Here is a 17,637-nt window from a genome sequence, read left to right as displayed (position 1 = left end):
AAGCTCAGCAAGCCTTAATACTTCATCTTATTCAGATTAAGACAGTGGCAGTTGCAACCTTAAACAGGAAAGCAGAGAGGTTCCCCTTATGTTCTGTTCAGGGAACTGAAGCTGAACAACCAACAAACAGGCATTGCCCATCCCTATAAAGAGTTCCTGGAATTGCCTGGACAAACAAGAGTTCAAATATTTAATTTCTTTGGGGCACTGATCAGGAAAAACATTTTGTTTCATGATGGATTTTTGCTTCTGTAATGAGTGGAAAAGGAAGAACTACATGTGTGAGTTTCAGGAAATATAAGTTAAAGATTACACATGTGATATCACTAAATACCAAGAGGCAATGCAAACCCAAGCTGTTGTGAGCACTGAGGGTCATTCTCTGAACTAACCCTGGCCTCAGGAATAGCTGCAAACACCTTGAGCCCCTCTTTATAATCCCCCTGACACCTGCTTGTGTCTGCCAAGGGACAAGGAGAATCTGTTCTGTTTTAAAAGGAAACCAAAAGGCATTAGGTACAGAAACCTGAACAGATGAGGGGTGGAAAGCTGGCCTTCCTCATGTCTCACTCAGCAGATGAGTTCATTTTCTGCTGGGTTTCTTACCTGGGTAGGTCTGCAGAGGCTGGCAATGCCATTCTCCAATCCCACGACCATAGCAGTAGCACTGGTATCTGACCCCATGGACATACTTCTCCCAGGAGTCTCCAATTTGGTAGAAGGTTCGGGTTTCCGAGTCCTGGCACTGGTCTGAAGGCACAAGAGAGACAGTTCACCACTGTGTGTTACTGAAACCACAGTGAAATATCTACAGAAAAGTCCCAAAAGACTTTTGCACAAAGAAATGCAAGCACTGATGTTTATTTGCAAATATAGGTACATAAAGTGGCAACAGAACTTGAGTCTCAAATCAAGGTTCTTAATGTACCACTGCATGTATTAAGTTGGATATTAGGGGGCTAATTCAGCTGTGATGCATTTCAGAAGGGCATTCCTTCTAGAAAGAATTTCATCCACTCAGAAGCTCAATTCTGCCCTGCCCTGTTCATCTCTCATCCAAAGCTAAACCATGCTGCTCTCAAAGACAAAGGCAAAAATTCCTCCTGCCTTCAGCAGGATTCATTTATGCTTTAATAGCCCCCAGAATGCTTTTATTTTCAGCAGAATCTTTCCAGATTTACCACTGTATAAACCAAAGGGGGACAGATCAGATCCTGAAATCAGCTTAACTAGTGTAAATACAGCACAGTACAGCACTTCAGCACACTTTCTACTCTGACAACAGCATATATGCCTGGCTCCACGGAAATTTTCAGTGAGAACTAGCATTATGTTTGCTTGCATAAATAAGAGCTTTGTTTAGAGAGAGCCAACAAAATTAAAACTTTAATTGCACTTATACAGATAGCTGAAATCATCCCCCCACCTCTTCCTTCAAACTAGTAATTTTCAGGAGCTTTACAATCTATGGTCCTTGAGTAAACACGTACAGATACTACTGTGAATAAAGCAGAGCTTCACAACCAGTAATTTCTAATAGATTTTCTTGGCAATAGCTTGAAGCTCTCTTGGACTTAGTAACTGCAAACCAAACAGCCAGGTCTTATCTTCCAATCAAGGTTTGCTAGGGAAGGGGGGTAGGAAGAATGATTCTCTCATTCCTGCAGAGAATCATGATGGTTTTAGCTAACCTCCAGAGCACTATTAACACGTGTTCTCATCCTGAGCTTTCTCTTTGCTAGAACAAAGGGCAGCCAAAAAATCAATTCAGTCCAAGGTAAGTTAATATACATTGGTGCTCCTTCCTCAGTTCATGGAGAAAACTCTTAAAGATTTTAGGATAGAGAAAGGCAAGAAAGCTGATCCTAGCATCAGGGCCCAGCTGCATGTTTTATCAGTGTTCAGGCTGAGAGCCCTGCTAAGCTGACAGCTGAGGTACCAGAATCCAGCCAAATCACCACAGCCTGAGGCTATCTGCCCTGCTACCACAACCTGTTACATTTTACAACATATGCTTGCCACAGTCGTGGTTCTTCTGTGGCAGGTGTGATAGCCCAAGCATATGTTCTTAAATTAACAAATGCCCTTTCACTTACCCTCCAGCAAATGCAGTGTTGCTTTTATTATTGCTTTTGTACAATTCAGGACAGAAAGTGGACAAAGACTGGGCCCAAACTCACACACCAGTTTCTCCATACTACAGTCAGTTTGTACAGAGCCACAAAGGGTGTGTGGCAAGTGGGGACAGCCAGTGACTCACCAACAGGATCACACTTCCATCTCCCCCGGCCCTGGCCAAAGCAGGTGCAGTTCAGCATGTGCCCCTCATCATGGCGCTTGTGGAAGGTCTGGTTCACGTCGTAGGTGATGCCATCCACAATGCACTGGTCTGGGGGAGAGAGTTTATCAGCAATAGGTCTAAGTATTGAGACAGAACCCCTCTGCCTGGAGCATCATTCCCTCTGCTTTATCAGCACATAGACTGACCATGACCAGCTCCATCCGAGCCAGAAAGGAGCCCTCCTTTCTGTAATCTGTGGCCCTCACAGTGCTGCACACACGGCCCTGCTCCCAAGTTCATCTATCAGCACTGTACAAATAAGCAACACTTGCATTAAGGTCTGTAGGACACAATCCAGCTACAGAACTGCCTTGTTGCTCCTTCAGACAGATCCCACGTGTGAACAAAAATCTAAAGCACCACACTGACTCTCCGACCATCTCCTCTGAGGAACATCTCAGCTGAAACTCCTCAGCCTCAAATCACTGCAACTACACAAGGAGAAAAGGTCTGCTCCAAATTTATGAAGATGCAATGAAGAAGTGCAGCCACCTCATGATGTTATTCTGCTGGGTATCTCTGTACCCTCTGTAGTAATCTGAAGACAGAGGCAGACCTTTTACACACACAAGATGCTGCTGGTGCCTACCAGTCTACTCTTCCCTCATAACACAGTAACCAGACTCCATGCTGTAGTACAATGGTTATCTCTCTGTTAGGTTCAATGTCCATCTGGGATCTGGCCCAGAATTCCTAAAGCCAGTCTAATCACAGCAAGGAGCAGAAAGACAAAACAAACATGAAAACAAGCCCAGAAGCAAGTTGTTTTGTTAAGTGGGACCCAAGAGACCCAAGTTCAGGTCCAGTGTCAATTCTGGACCAGCTGTCCTTGGGGAAGTGAGTCCACGATTCCCATGACTTTGTTCCCCATGGTATTTTCCCACACCATGGGCACAGCATCTGGATAAACCAAGGAGCGCTCAGACTCTCCTGCAGGCGCCAAGGTCTGGCTGCTGTGTTTCAACAGCTCTACTCAGATAACCTTTGCCTTTTGAAAAAGCAAAGTACCTCTACCCTCTCCTCAGCAAGTAAGACCACTTCGAACTCCAGAATGGAACTGCAGAGAACTAGCTGTGTAAGTGGAAACAGGACTTGCACAGACCAGAACTTTGAGCAGTGCCTTTCACACTGAAGGGAACACATTAAAAAAAAACCCTTCCAAAGCCCTTGAGTGAGCCTTTCCCTATAAATTATATCCCACTTCAGCAGTGGTGTTAAAGAGTCCTTTCTTGGCCTCTTGACAGCAACCCCCTGCCTTTTCCAGACATGAAGCCAATGCTGTGAGCTAGCTGCAGGATGATCAAATGTCTGTGCTTTTAAGTCTTCTTTTTTTTGTGTTGCTTAAGTACTTCTCCACTTGGACCACTCACACAAATGAGTAAATAAATAAGAGTAATCTCCATGCTTTCCTGCCAGCTTTTCATATAGATTAGCCAGCAAAAGGCTAATCCAGCACAGAGGAATTGAAAATTTCACTGCAGAACAATAAAACACAACAGCTCTGCTTTCAAACTTCAGACAGGTCTGGAGTTTCGTCTGTTCCTGAGGCAGGGAGGTGCCTATACTCAGCTCTGTATAAAGTCACAGCGCTGCCAATACCTAAATGTAGACAAAAGGAGGGAGGGATACCACAATCAAGACAATCAAGGTTTGTTTCTGCTTGAGAGCCTGTAAAGGCTGGAATATACTCTTCCAGCACATAAAGAAGACAAGAACTTCACATTTCCTCTAATCCACTTCCTACTCCAAAGAGTAAACTGCAGTTCTTAAGTGTGGGCTCAAGCCCACAGTGACAGAAAAGATAACTAATTTCTCCCACATCCCACTTAGACTGAAGTGGTGATACGAACATGAAAATCAGTACCTCTGAGCTGTGAATAAGCAATGCAGGTCCATTCTCCACGGCCATTTCCTACACAAGTACATCTCATCATGTGGCCCATGTCATGCTGCTTATCCCACTGGTCCCCAACACGGTACATGACACCATCATTGGTTGTGCAGATTTCTTCATGAGCTGGGTGAGAAGAAAGCAAGAGGATATTTATGAGGCCAGAACTGACAAGATCTTGATGACTGAGACCATTTGCAATGCCCCTTCATACCAGCTAATGGTATGAATGGTATTTCCATCTTAACATGGAAATTTTAGGCACACACTCAAATGTAGGTTCTCCAGCAAATCTACACCAGTTTGCACCAGCTGAAGAGCACGCCTACCACTGGCTTGTAGCAAAGAAGTAATGAAAATTGCCTTCTCCTGGCACTGCCTAAATCTCTGCTAGAGGTAGACAATGAGGGGAAAAAGGACAAAACAAAGCTTCAGAAATGCCTTCAAGGACTTTGGGCTGAGACTCAGCTCATTAGAAGTCATCAGTATCTGACCAGCAACAGAGAGATCTTCACTTTCCAGCTCAAGGAACCACATACACGTGCTCCATAACCCCTTTATGGCTCTCAGCCTTACCAGCCATGGGGCAGAACCCAAACTTCTGGTCAGCATCGTAGTTCTCAGTGGTTCCACACCACTTCATGTTGTCCCTCCGTCCCTCGGAAGTACAGTCGGTGTAGTTGCGGTTGTTGTACAGGAAGGGGAAGTGGCACAGAGCACCATTGGAATTGCCACCACGTGTCTGGACCAAAACTGTACGAAAAATGAAGAGAACAGAGGCAAATTGAGCCTGCACTCTCTCCATGCATGCATGGAAGAGCTTGGAAAACAAACCACTAGCACCGCTTTTTCCCACGTGTGCCCTGTATATAATCCACAGGCCTCTGTTCTTGGCTTTAATTAATTCAGATGTGGAAACATAAGCTTTGCATGAGGTCAGTTCAGTTCAAGCTTTGCTCTGGAACGAGCTGCAGAGCCAGCCATGGGAATTCCCAGGAAACAGGGAAACCAAAGCTTACTGTGCTTGGGAAGTAGCTTTGCAGATGCCTTCTCTCAAGGCCTAAGGAATGAAATAAACTCACAGCTCTCAGCATACCTGTATTATCTCTGAAGCTATTTTCCAGTGGTGCCCTTCAGCTCTAAGGGAAGCCTACACCCTCAGGAAAGGGTTACAGCTCAGTTATGTACAACAGGACAAGCCAAAACCTCCCTGCAGGCTGGAAGCTTCATGTTTTGCAAGCAGCAGTGCAAAGAGGGCTTTAATCTACCTGAACTCATCACCTCTTGAGCAACTCTGCTTTACAAATATTGGAGAACAACAAGACATTTACTGAGATTTTTCTGTATCACATTTCTCTTTTCCACAGTGTATCACAAGAAGCCTCTCTAAAACATGAACATATACATGGACAGGGACAGCGTTTGGGTGTTTTTTGGGGGGGTTAGTTTGTATTTTTAAAAAAGAAAGTATTATATGCCCTGCAGAAAAAGGTTTGACTTTTATCAGGAAAAAACAACCAAAGTAGAACAGAATTTTAAAGAAAGTGAATATGCAGTGTAAGAAGCAGTATTTTCATGTGGGAGGGAATATATTTGTTCCAAGGTCAGATCCCAAGAAGCTGCCTGGACCCTGCTCCATGGATGTCTGACAGGCATTCCAGGAAGTGCAACCACAAAGGTAGGTAGATCTGTGATGTGAACACTGACCATCCACAGAGAAGAGGGAATGCTGATGCCTTAGTCATGCCCCAGCTCCTGATCAGTGACCACAAATCACATGAAGATCACTGCTATATATGGCAGCCTGGCTAGACAGCCAGGATGGAGGGAGTGACAGGACTGCACAAAATGTACTCCATGGACATCCTCCTCTTTGCAGCCTAATATGGGCATTGCTTGAAGCAATTCACCCGAGCAAAGCCAAAGATAAGCAAGCATCCTTTGGGCCAAAGCTCCACCATGACCAGGTACTCCCATTCTAAGTTCAGCTCAGAGAACAGGACTCAAAGGGTTCATCTGTAGCACCCTCCAAAGACACCAAGAGCATACAAGTACTCTGTCATCAGGCAGCCCTCCATCCACAGCACTGCCTTGCTGCCTTGAGTCCTTCCAGGCTGCTGGAATTGGTCAGGCAGCCTGTTCCTGTGTCCTCTGCTCTTTCCTCCATCCCTCCACCAGGGTCACATGCATGTGAAGACCCTGTGAGAAGAGCTCACCGTTCTGCTCGGTACAGAAGGAGTATCTCCTGTCCTGCTCGAAGTTGGAAGTGGTGCTGCACCAGAAGTGCCCATCCGTGCGGCCTTCGGTGGTGCAGGAATAGAAAGTCCTTCCATCGTAGGTGAAAGGCAGGACACAGGGCTCTCCATCAGAATTGCCACCATATGTTTGGGTCACGGCTTCAAAAAGAAAATCACAGCATTAGACTACAGTTTAAAGCAATCCCCAAATTTCAGGGCTCTAAAACAGCAACAGCCCCTCCAGGCAAGTCGCTGGCTGCTGGGAACCCACACTGACTGCCATGGAGCTGGGCCAATACACACCAACAGACAGCTCCATAGCTGTGGCATTCTTTCACATTCTTTTCCAAACATATATTATTGCAGCTCCATTTGAATAAAGTTATTAATGCTGCTCCCCAAGGGCACTGTTTCCCCTAAGCAGGTTATAAATAGCTCACTGGGAAACGTTTCTGCCCTAAACAACAAGGCTTCAAATAACCAAACCATTTCTTTCCCTCTTGCACCTTTCTCCACTATGTCTTCTTCAGAGGACATTTCTGACATGCACACCAAGGGTTCTACTTGGAAATTAAGCCACAGGACAGTCCTAGAGACCTCACAGCAACTCATACCTATCTCCTGGCAGCTGACTCCGTTGCCCAGGCAGGTGCACAGCATTTGCTGGCTGCCCTGTGTCTTGAGCCACTGCATGCCCACCGAGTAGACGACGCCGTTGTCCGTGATGCACTGGCCATAGGGCTGGGGCTGGGGCTGCTGCGGCTGGGGCTGGTACAGCGCCGTCTGCACGTTCGTGATGCTGGGGGAGCCAGAGCCTGCAGCACAGCGTGGGACAGAAGGGACATGTGGCACTCAAAGCTCAGCAACAGAAGGCTGCCATTAAATGCTGAGATAATAAAACCTCAGGCACTCCATCAGACAGAAGGCACGACACTCTTAAGCTTCCCGAAATGCGGCTTAATTATTCCACTTAGCAAATTTCAAAATTAGAAGAACGACTCCCCCTCTCTGCTAATGACAGCCTCTGGCTTCCAACTTTGTAGAGTGGCTTTAGAAAGCATTTAGAAACTCTTTTTCATACAATTCTTTAGAACACAAAATTTTTTGGGGAAAAAAAAAATTAGTTGAAGGAAATGTAGAATAGAAAAATCAAGATCAGTGACAAGAGAATAAAGATTACCAAGGAAGTAGGGCAATAAGGCAAAAATTATTAATTTTGAATTTTTCGTTGATAAACAAGAAGAATAAACTTAAAATGCACTCTTTTACTCAGCAGTTTTTAAATTCTGAATCAAAGTTTTTATAGTACATTTTCATTTGGAATAATACTGAGAGACAAAGAGGCTTGTTGTTGTCTACATCATATAAAATTTTGCTAATGATTCCCACAGGAATCTCCACAAATTCAGCTCTGCTGAAATAGGGGAAGTAATAACACAAACCCATGAAAATACTGACATCCTTGAAGTGTTACACATTTTGAAGTTTAGACCTCCTCAGAGTTTTAAGTTAACCTGATGGTACCAAACAGTTAAAGGTCATTTACCAAGAAACATTTAGTGCAGGCACTGCATGAAAACAGAAGTTCTACATTACACTCACTGATAAGAAACCTAGATCCTTAAAATGACAAAAAAAGAATTTAGGAGCTGAAGATTTAAATCTTGGGCACAAAAAATATGCTACCCGTAAACTAGGCAATATTTCATACTGAAATTACAAGCTATGTCATGTACACATATTAAACAGCATTGTATACATTCCTTGGCATTTTTGGGTTTTTAAAGCTCAGCCATTAGTAGGTGTATTTATCATGTCAAAGAAAACAGATGGTCTCAGTGGGGTTTAAATAAGGGACATTTCAAGAAAGCTACCCTGAGGCGAATACATAAAGTTCAAACATTAACTTGGAGTGCCATGCTCCCAAGACAAAGATAGCTCCTCTGGATGGAGGACCTGGATGTGATTTACTGCCCTGTGATTGTGCAGGCAATCCCATCTGTATGTGCCAGCCCCATTTGTGCATGGAAACAAGGTACCAATTAATCTTATCTCCACATGCACAAACAAATAGCATCTTTTGAACTCTGACCCTCTTTGCTGCTGATCCTTCCCAGACAAAGACACTGAAATACTTGAATTAGGATGGAACAACTCAACTCCAAGTCCTAGCCTGTCAAAACGTGCCATTCCTCTTCCCATTCCCTACATTCCATGGCATGATGTCCCACCTACCAGTGCTGGTGGTGTGCAGGGACGTGTGCCTCTCACACTTCCATTCGCCTCTGCCGTTCCCGGTGCAGACACACTGCAGCAAGTTCCCACGGTTATCCTTCTTGCTCCAGGTGTCTCCAATCCTGTAGGAAGTCTTGGTGTCGTGGTCATTGCAGCGATCTGCGTGAGGAACGTGACTCTCAGCTGGGCCTGCACTGGGTGCCTTCACTGGGCAGCTCCCAGCACTCCACTGCCAACTCATTCAAACAAGCCCATCCTTCCAAGCCAGAATTTAAAGGCCCTCTCTGGAGCTCACTGCTGTAATTCCTACATGCACTAAAGCCTGCACTGAACTGCACAGGCTGAGAGCATCCCAAAATCCTGGTGCTTTAGCCTAAGGAAAGATTTCCATTCATTTCCAGAACTGTGCTTTCACTTTGCAGCCATTGTCAAAATGAGCTACTTTTTAAAGCCATTCTAAACCCATTCTGTCCAGTACACACCTTTAAAGCTAAACTTGTTTTAATGACCCTTTTTTTCTTTTAAGAAAAAAACAAGAGTCTTTGCAGCTTGGTCATTTCATATTCTACAAAGGGCACAGTTCAAGTTCAGGGTTCTCTCTCATCTGGAAGGGACTAAAACCTGTTCGAGGGCAACACAAAATCCCATTTCTTTCAAAAGAAACCTGCATGAAGCTGCAGTGAAGTTAATACAAGCTGCTCAAGTAATACCAGGACTTTCTAAATCTCTTTAATAACCCACAGCCCACGATGAATTGAGCAAATGGGTTCAAAGGACAGCACAACAAACTACTTTTGTCTAGATGCCAGATCCACATGGATCAACTAGTTCTTCTTCCATTACAACATTTTATCTTCTTATTCAAGGGAAACTTGATACAGCGGCTCAAATATAATCATGGATCAATGAACATGGATTTATGAAGAACTGTGGAAGGACATATGCATTAAGCCAGATTGCCACTGAGAGAGCACATGGGATAGAATGTGAATGTAGAAAACATGTTACTGATTCACACTGCTAGAATGACCAGAAATTGAGCATTTGCCAGAAGTATGGTAAATTGGTGAGGTATTCATCATGCAATTTTGCAAATGTGAAAAAAATGTGTCTGTCTAATGGACACACTTCTCAATGAAAAGCTGAAATGTCACTGAAGCAACCAGCTGTGATTCTGGAAAATGCTTGCCATAAAAGATATATAAAGCAGCACACACTTCAAGTCTAATGCAATTTTGTGGGCTAGAGGTATCATTTTATAGCCATAAATTTGAATTTCTCTATTCAAATGTAATTGAAAAACAAAATGAAAAATGAACAGCTCCTTATATTGCAATTTCTCCCATGATACAACAGCATAGACCTGAGTTATGGAAAGAAAGCTACTGCCAAATGCATTTTATTAGTAATAATAAGTCCTCCAAAATTCACAAACAACACATTCTGTTTTATTCATTCCCATTTGACAGCTAATGATTTTTTCCCACATGTCTTTAACAGACTTAATATTGTCAAGGCTGGGTTGATTTTTATAGCTTATTTCTTGACCAAATCTCTCCAGATCTTCCATTTTAATCTCAACCCTCCTTAGTGTCTTATTCTTTACTGCTGTTTATATCATCAGGTCTGCTGTTTATATCAGCAAAAATCTATTATTTGTGTGCCTCAAGGCAACTGAATATGAGGCAATTGAAAGGCTACAGAAGAGTTTCTCAAACCTTGCATAACCAAGGCGTAAGGTACAAAGTTAAATTTTCTTGAGGCAGCTGGTATAAACCCGAGACACAAGTAAGCTCTGTGGTGGAGCTAACAGGACTGGAACAGAAGGTCAATAAACAAGCAAGATTTTGGGTTTTAAAAGTCCTGTTTGCTCTGCAAATACAAATAAAATGGAGTATTTACGGTAATGTCCCTCAATGATGCAAAAATTTTTTGAAAAAAATCACCTGTGTTGCTGGAACGGGAAATGGGGTGGGAAAAGTGATAGGAGAGATGGTAGAGCAGGCAAAACAAACCCTACTTTAGCTAACAAATAAATTAAACAGTAATAGAGAGAAAGAAGTAAGAAAATATTTTAATCTTGCAGATCCTGCTGTTGGAAAGGGTATTTAACTTAAAAAACACTTGATTGTCCCTCAGAAGGCTCCTCGAAAGCAAAGAAATTGACATCCTAAGCTAAATGCTGTGCCATTTTGTGGGCCAAGCCACTTCCCTGACTTCTTGGGAGATGCCTGGCTGTGGCTCAGCTGACATACAGATTCCTTAAACATTTCTCTCTCCATGAGAATAAATCCCCAAATAATCCAGGCACCTTTGTCCCCAGCACTGATGACCAGCTCTGGGGAGTGTTCCCAGACTGCAAATGGTGACTGGGGCACCACACAGGCCTCACTCCCCTCCTCTGCTTCCCACCGCTTCTCAGGGGACAGCCATCTCTCTCAAACTATTGTTACTTGCACAGGGCAGAGGAAGGAATAACTTTCCTTTCCCATGCTGGATGAAAAGTAGGTAAGAAAATAAAAAAATAAGTAAGCTAAATAAAGCAGAGCAGCCATCAGCTGCCAGACTGGCACTTACTTCTGGAGGTGCAGGTGATGCGGCCGCTGCCCTCACCGAGGCAGGTGCAGTCCACCATCATCCAGCCCTGGTAGGGCTTCTCCCAGGTCTCTCCCACCACATAGGATGTCCCAGCCGTGTTGTCGTAGCATCGCTCGGCTGTGAGGAGGGGAAAGTGGATCAGAGCCCACCCAGAGCATTCCCACACGGGGACACCTCAGGGAAGACAAGGAGAAAGGGCCCACACGCCCTGACTGCGCTGAGGGAGAAGGAGCCACTTACCCACAGGCTTGCAGGTCCACTCGCCCTTGCCGTTGCCCAGGCACACACACTCCAGCATGTAGCCGCCCGTTTCGTGGGGCCGGCGCCATGTATCGCCGATCTTGTAGGACTGGCCACCCTCATGGCAGCGATCTGTGGGGGCAGACAGGGGAGCCGAGGTGAGGGACACACCAGGGATGGCATGGTGGCAACAAGGTAAGGGCCCTCTGGCCAGGGGCAAAGGGGGTCAGCTGGGGTAAGGCGCAGCAAGAAGGAGGAGGGACATTGAGGAGAATGAGGGGGGACATCAGCCTGTAAAATGGCGTCCAACATTTCCCACTGGCTCCCACCATTTTCCATTGGCACCCACCATTTTCTGCACTTCCCAGGCCCTGTCCTCATCCCTCAGCTAACTTCTCCATGTTCCAAACCCCAGCCAAAGTCTGGCTGGTGAAAAGGGAATGCCAGGGAGTGATGAGGCCCTGTTTCTCCCTCACACCCTGCTCTCAGGCTGAGGGCTGGCGAGAGAGGGTTTGCCTCCATTTTGTTTGAGGCAGCGCCACTTGGGCTTCTCTGCAGCCATTCATGAGGGGCGTGGTGGCCAGGACAGCACACAGAGGATAAGGAGGTGCTTGGTGTGACAGCCCAGTGGGAAATCAGACCTCTTTTGGGGTTTGGAAAGCCTGCCCCAGAAAGGCAGATTCCTCAGTGCGCCACAGCTCTGAGGCAGCCCAGGCTGAGGGAGGACACCATGGTGCAGGGCAGTTTGCAAACACAGGGTTTCCTTCTTTGGAAGAATCCAAGCAAAATAAAAAAAGAAAAAAAAAACACCCACATCCCATCATTTATTAAGAGCCAGTAAAATGTTTTGTGGGCTCATTTGTGAAAGCAAGGAATCTCAGAGCTCTGAAGATTGATTCAAAGCCAGTTGCAGTCAGTGAGACTCTCCAGTGAGCTCTAAACCAGGCTGATGATGAGGAAACAAGGCTGCTCTTACACTCGCAATTTCCTTACTGACTCTTTTTCTTACAACACTTATCATCCCTGCCCAATAAAGTGCCATTAAATTCAGAAGGGCTCCAGCTTTACTTGTTAGATTTAATGCATTATTTCTTTCCCATGCTACAATGATGGCTGGTTTCCGAGTCCTCTGTGGCAACACTACTAGGGTCTGCATGTGTGTCTTAAGCAAGAAACTAGATACTTTTAACAGCAAGACTTTTCTCAAAAGGTACCTCAGAGACTTTGAAATCTCAGTCTAAAAATCCTGACACACAGCAATCTTCCTCTGTGCTCACAGAAAGTCCAATTATAAACTAAGGGGAAATTGTGAACAATTCAGTGACTCAATAAGGAAAGGATTTCCAGACAGAGACGTGAAACAGGAGCTGGAGAGAAAGGACCAAGGGAAGAGAGGGAAGAGTAAGAGGAAAGTATGGGTCAGGCTAGTGAAAAAGGAGTTACAGAAACATGTTGAGCTGCTGTCTGATTATCAAATCCCAATTCCCTCAGAGACAAATGTTCAGTGACATTTTTGGAGGATAAAGGACTGGCTCTCAGGTGGTATCCATATTCATTTATTATCATTTATTCTGAGTCGTCCCATTAGTGCTGACGGTGTTATTTTGACCCATCAGCTGCAGAGCAGATTTTTTTCTCCAGTCAAAAAACTACTTTTATACTTGCACCTGTGAAGATGTAACACACTCTTGTACATAATAACTTACTAGCCTGTATGGCTGGACACTAACAGTAATTTTTGGCCTATGTTTTCTCACACAGCACTTGACCTTTTAAACAAATGAGGAGTTTGGTCGTGCAAATGTATGCACACAGGGCAGGGACTTTTAATGTCAAAGCTTCAGTGGGCTTTGGACTAAACCCCATGCAACTGTAGCTAACAGGCACTGGGAATAGTGTGAAAAATTGCTCTGGAAAATATGACACTAAGGAACAATAGCTCTAGGAAGAGGCTCTTAGTTACATACTGGCAATGGTGCAGCTGATTCTCCCACGTCCAGCTCCAATGCAAGTACAGTCCCAGATCATGGAGTCCTTGGGGCGCTCATAGGTCTCCCCGACCCGGTAAGTGGATCCAGTGTATTTGTCAAAGCAGGTCTCTTCAGCTATTGAGGGAGAAAAAAAAATTAAATATTAAATAATCAGCTTCATGTAACCACACCAGTAACATGTACAGTCAATGGAAACACATTCCTTGCCTCCTCACTGGGGAGGCAACTCCTCCTTTTCCTGGGGAAAAAAGCCTATCAGTCTCCTCTTTCCTCATGGGACAAAACAGCAGAGAGGAAGCTGGATGAAATTTGCCCCCTCAAGGGCCCCATGATGCTCAACAACCTCAATAACCTCTTCTTCCCTCCCTCAGGGAACCAAAAGTTGCACATGGCAGGCATGCCTGAAAGCATCAATCCCAGCTGTTTGAAGCCAACAGTAGAGAAGACAGGAGGGAACAAACAACCCCTGGAAACTGTGTGCTTTGTCATGCTAATCCTCACTCTGACTTAGCAAAAATTGAATAGATTAATCCCAAATTCTGCAGCAGTCCCACCAAAGTCAACAGCAAAGTTCACTACTTGTGTATTGCTCATACTCATGCATAGGTGAGTGATTGCAGAACATCAGTGCTGCCACCAGACTCAAGATGTGAAGCAGAACAACTTTCTTCACTGCTGGGCAGATAAAGTTCATTGTGTCATAAGGAAAATTTCCTATTGGATTTTGAAACTGTAAAACTTGGGAATCTCTGCAGGGGAAGGAAAAGTACACTGAACCCTCTTTTATGGAGTAAGGGGTCTGAGTACTCCTTAAAATACTCCAGTTGTGAGGCAGGCAGCACACAAACCTCACAGAGCAGATGGCTGAGATGCTCACATCTGTCTTACATGAACACTCTCAGGCAGGAACCAGTTTTTCATCTCTTCTATCTCCAGAGCAACATAAAGGAATTATGGCAAACCACTGGCTTTAGACCAATACACAGAGATAGATTGCATCTGATAAACTGAACTACACTGAATCCTGGAGAGACGCATCCTCCAGCAGACCTCACATTTAAACTTCTTTCTGTTCCCTAAACTTTTTCTGCACAGACTAAACATTCTCATTTTACACTCAATTACAGAAAGCTCACAGCACGGCCGGGACGCTGTGGAAAGTTGTAAGTTGAAATATTTTTAAACAAGCTGACGACACTGCACAGCTATGAAAAGTTGGGGTGAAGCAATCAAACAGAGCAGAGCCAGAGCTGCAAAGTGACTCCAGATTTGAACTTCCCCGTGCGAGTCCAGGAGTCAGTTCAGTTCATTATAAAGAAGAGGTTGGCTCCAAAATTAATGTTTAGATCCAATCCTCCAGAGAGATGAGTGATGTTTGGCTCAGGGTTCTGGTGGCAGGCCCATCGCTAATGAAAAGCATTTCTTAAAATCCCAAGCCAGATCTTCAGTGTAATTGAGTGTAGATCCCATTACTGACCCTAAGTACCAAACTTCAGCAGAAAACCTGGGCTGCCAGCCCTAACTCGTACAAGGCTTGGCTTACTCGGCACCAAAAGCCGCGCTGGGGTCTCGACGCAGACAAAAGGGGCCACCAACTTACGTTCGGGCTTGCTCTCGCAGTTGAACCCTCGGCTCCCACCGTAGCAGGTACAGACCAGAGTGTTTCCCAGGTAAGTGCGCTCCCACTGCTGGTTTATCTGATAGTACCGTCCATTGTCATAGCAGGTCTCTGGGGGGAGAGGAGCAGGAATGGGGATGCAGAGGGGGAAAGAAAGCAAAGTTCGGCGTTACCGAGGGCAGCAGCCGGGAGGGAAGGGGCGCGGGGCGCACACGTGTGCGGGTCCGCCGAGCCGAGGGGCGGCTACGGGCGAGCGCGGGGGTCAGACAAAGCCCCCCGGGGCCACCGGCGCTGCCGTGCCCTGCCCTGCCCGCGGGCGGTACTCACGCTTTCCCTGCGCGGCGGTGCCCTGCGGCAGCGAGGTGGTTTGGGTCTGCGCCTGCCGCCGGCTCTTGCCGCCGGCTCCGCGGCGATGTCCCCCCGCCGCCGCGGCCCCCAGGCAGAGGGCGAGCAGCGCCAGCCGCCACACGGTGCGGCCCGGCATCCTGGCACGGCTGGTCTCGGCACGGCTCGGCACGGACAGCCCGACCGACGGCACGGCGCCGCTGCCGGGCGCTATATAGGGCGGGCTGGGCGGGAGGAGGCGGCCGCCGCCGCCCCAGCGCCCATTGGCCTCGGCGCCGCCGGGGGCCGGGCGGGGGCCGCCACCGCCCCGCCGAGCCCCGCCGGGGTGGGAGGCCCGGCCCCCCTCAAGCACAGCGGCCGTGCCATTTTGTAAAACATCTGGCTGAACAAAATGGCTTTTTTTGAGGGGAGAGGCAAACTTTTCTTTTTTCCCGTGGAGCAGCGCTGCCTGTAAGCGGATACTGCTCCGTTCAGGAGGAGTAATGTTCTGCACAGGGGAGAAGGTGAGGTGTAACATACGGGTGGGAAATAGCAACCCTGAGTGATGTTTTATCTACTGCTGGGAGCTCAAGGTTGAAAGCTTTCACACCTCACTTGGAAAAATCGGTGTCATTGCATTCCATTCAAAATAAATTTAACACCCTCTTTGTCTGACTTTATTTCTTGCTGTCCAAAATCAAGTCTGAGAAAAAAAAAATGAAAGAAATACTAGGTGTTGAACCTTTATTAAGTAGAAGGGTTCTTCAATGTGATGCCCCAATGTAACCTTGTCAATCTCTTCCATCTGTCTTCTTCCCATGGGCATCTCTGCTGCTCTGAGGGGGTTTCTTTTCCCTAGTTTGAAGGAACACTGCAAAGCAGAGAGTGTGTACAGTTAAGTGTGGCTCTCAGGCTGGCAGTGAACAAAGCACAGTGCATGCCCCATTCTGGTACGGTGCCTGGACCAGCACCCAAGTTCAGACCATACAGGAAGGTTGTGTTTCATGCTTCTCACACATATTTTGTCTTGGCAAAGGGATTGTTAACCTAAAAAGTCTGCTGCAGTTCCTGATGAATATAAGCAACTCTTTAGACAAACCTGAGAGTGCAGTAGCCTACAGTGTTTCCAGACATCTTTAAGGTGAACATCCACAGCTTTCCATAAGAGTTCTTCAGCATGTTGAGCACCACGCTCTGGTTCCACGTCCTGCAAGCCCACTGTGTTCTCTTTACTGATGTGCAAGCAGTAATATCACTCCTGGGATGAAGGCTATGTCAGCAGGCAGAGTCCAGGCAGATCCAGCATGTGCTCTGTTCCAGGAAAATAAGGACTTGTGATGTCAGGTATCTGTTTTCAAGGAAATTTCTTTTCCCCTGTATGAGGAGTGCCCACAGATACATTTATACAACCTATTCTGCTGAAAACTTACTGGAAATTGAAACCTGACCTGGCAATTTAGGTGAGCTGTGGTGAGCTAATTCCCACCTTTCCTAATTTTTATTTTTAGATCCACTGCACTGCCTTTTTAAAAAAAATTATCTATTTTTTTGAGTCACCAGACACACATTATCCCTCATAATATTCACAGAACTCAGGTGGCCACAGCAAGGGAGAGTATTGGCTTTTGAAGCGGGACACAGCATCATAAACCAGCAAACACCCAGTTTCTTGAAATGAGAACCTGCTTTCAGAAACTGTTCCTGCTTTTCCGAGACCTAAGGTATGATGTGTCATCCTCAAATTCCAGCTCACATTCCACCTTATGTCTGGAATTCTCTGATAAAAGCCAGGTGACAAGCACATTGTCAGAAAATGCTGCTGTTTGAGCATTGGATGTACTTTACCTAGCTTGCTCCAAAGGAAGAATTACTGAGTGGAAATCAGTAGAAAAGAGGAGTTTCCATCCATACATGCAATGAGGAGGCAATTTGAGGTCATTTTTCCAGTTACTCAGTATAGAGCCAATGAATGTGTGAACAGATCCTGCTGCTGATATGAGCTGCTAATTAAGCTCAAAAAGGAAAGGGTTATGAGAAGTCTTCAAGGACAGCAGGGTTATGATATATAAAATTTGCTCAGGGAAATCTGCTAAATGTAAGGGCTAAGTACCTAAGGAACAGGATGTAGTGGAATATGCAAACATGAGGGAGAAATATCTGCT

The 17,637-nt window shown here is 45.8% G+C and overlaps 2 protein-coding genes across 9 annotated transcripts in view; one reads left to right on the top strand and one right to left on the bottom strand.

Moving 5' to 3' along the window:
• Positions 1-15,663, bottom strand: part of FN1 (fibronectin 1) — a 51,879-nt gene extending 36,216 nt beyond the window's left edge. For all 6 annotated transcript variants that reach the window (XM_053983193.1, XM_053983192.1, XM_053983194.1 and 3 more), the window contains exons 1-12: positions 15,479-15,663; positions 15,134-15,262; positions 13,510-13,647; positions 11,543-11,674; positions 11,282-11,419; positions 8,705-8,863; positions 7,084-7,284; positions 6,449-6,628; positions 4,809-4,985; positions 4,206-4,358; positions 2,261-2,389; positions 607-750 (exon numbers count right to left, since the gene is read on the bottom strand). In XM_053983193.1, coding sequence (XP_053839168.1) covers positions 607-750; positions 2,261-2,389; positions 4,206-4,358; positions 4,809-4,985; positions 6,449-6,628; positions 7,084-7,284; positions 8,705-8,863; positions 11,282-11,419; positions 11,543-11,674; positions 13,510-13,647; positions 15,134-15,262; positions 15,479-15,635 — 1,837 coding nt within the window. In that variant the 5' untranslated portion in view covers positions 15,636-15,663. The remainder of the gene's footprint in view (positions 1-606; positions 751-2,260; positions 2,390-4,205; positions 4,359-4,808; positions 4,986-6,448; positions 6,629-7,083; positions 7,285-8,704; positions 8,864-11,281; positions 11,420-11,542; positions 11,675-13,509; positions 13,648-15,133; positions 15,263-15,478) is intronic.
• Positions 15,113-17,637, top strand: part of LOC128810381 (putative methyltransferase DDB_G0268948) — a 172,305-nt gene continuing 169,780 nt past the window's right edge. For 2 of the 3 annotated variants that reach the window (XM_053983204.1, XM_053983201.1), the window contains exon 1: positions 15,129-15,203. The gene's annotated coding sequence lies outside the window, so the exon portion shown is untranslated. Of the gene's footprint in view, positions 15,204-17,637 lie in introns of all 3 variants that reach the window. The other variant, XM_053983202.1, reaches the window with a different exon arrangement.

This window comes from Vidua macroura, chromosome 7 (assembly GCF_024509145.1).
Source record: "Vidua macroura isolate BioBank_ID:100142 chromosome 7, ASM2450914v1, whole genome shotgun sequence".
NCBI lineage: Eukaryota > Metazoa > Chordata > Aves > Passeriformes > Viduidae > Vidua > Vidua macroura.
The sequence above is the reverse complement of the archived record's forward strand: the minus strand, read 5'-3'. Positions and strand labels throughout refer to the sequence as shown.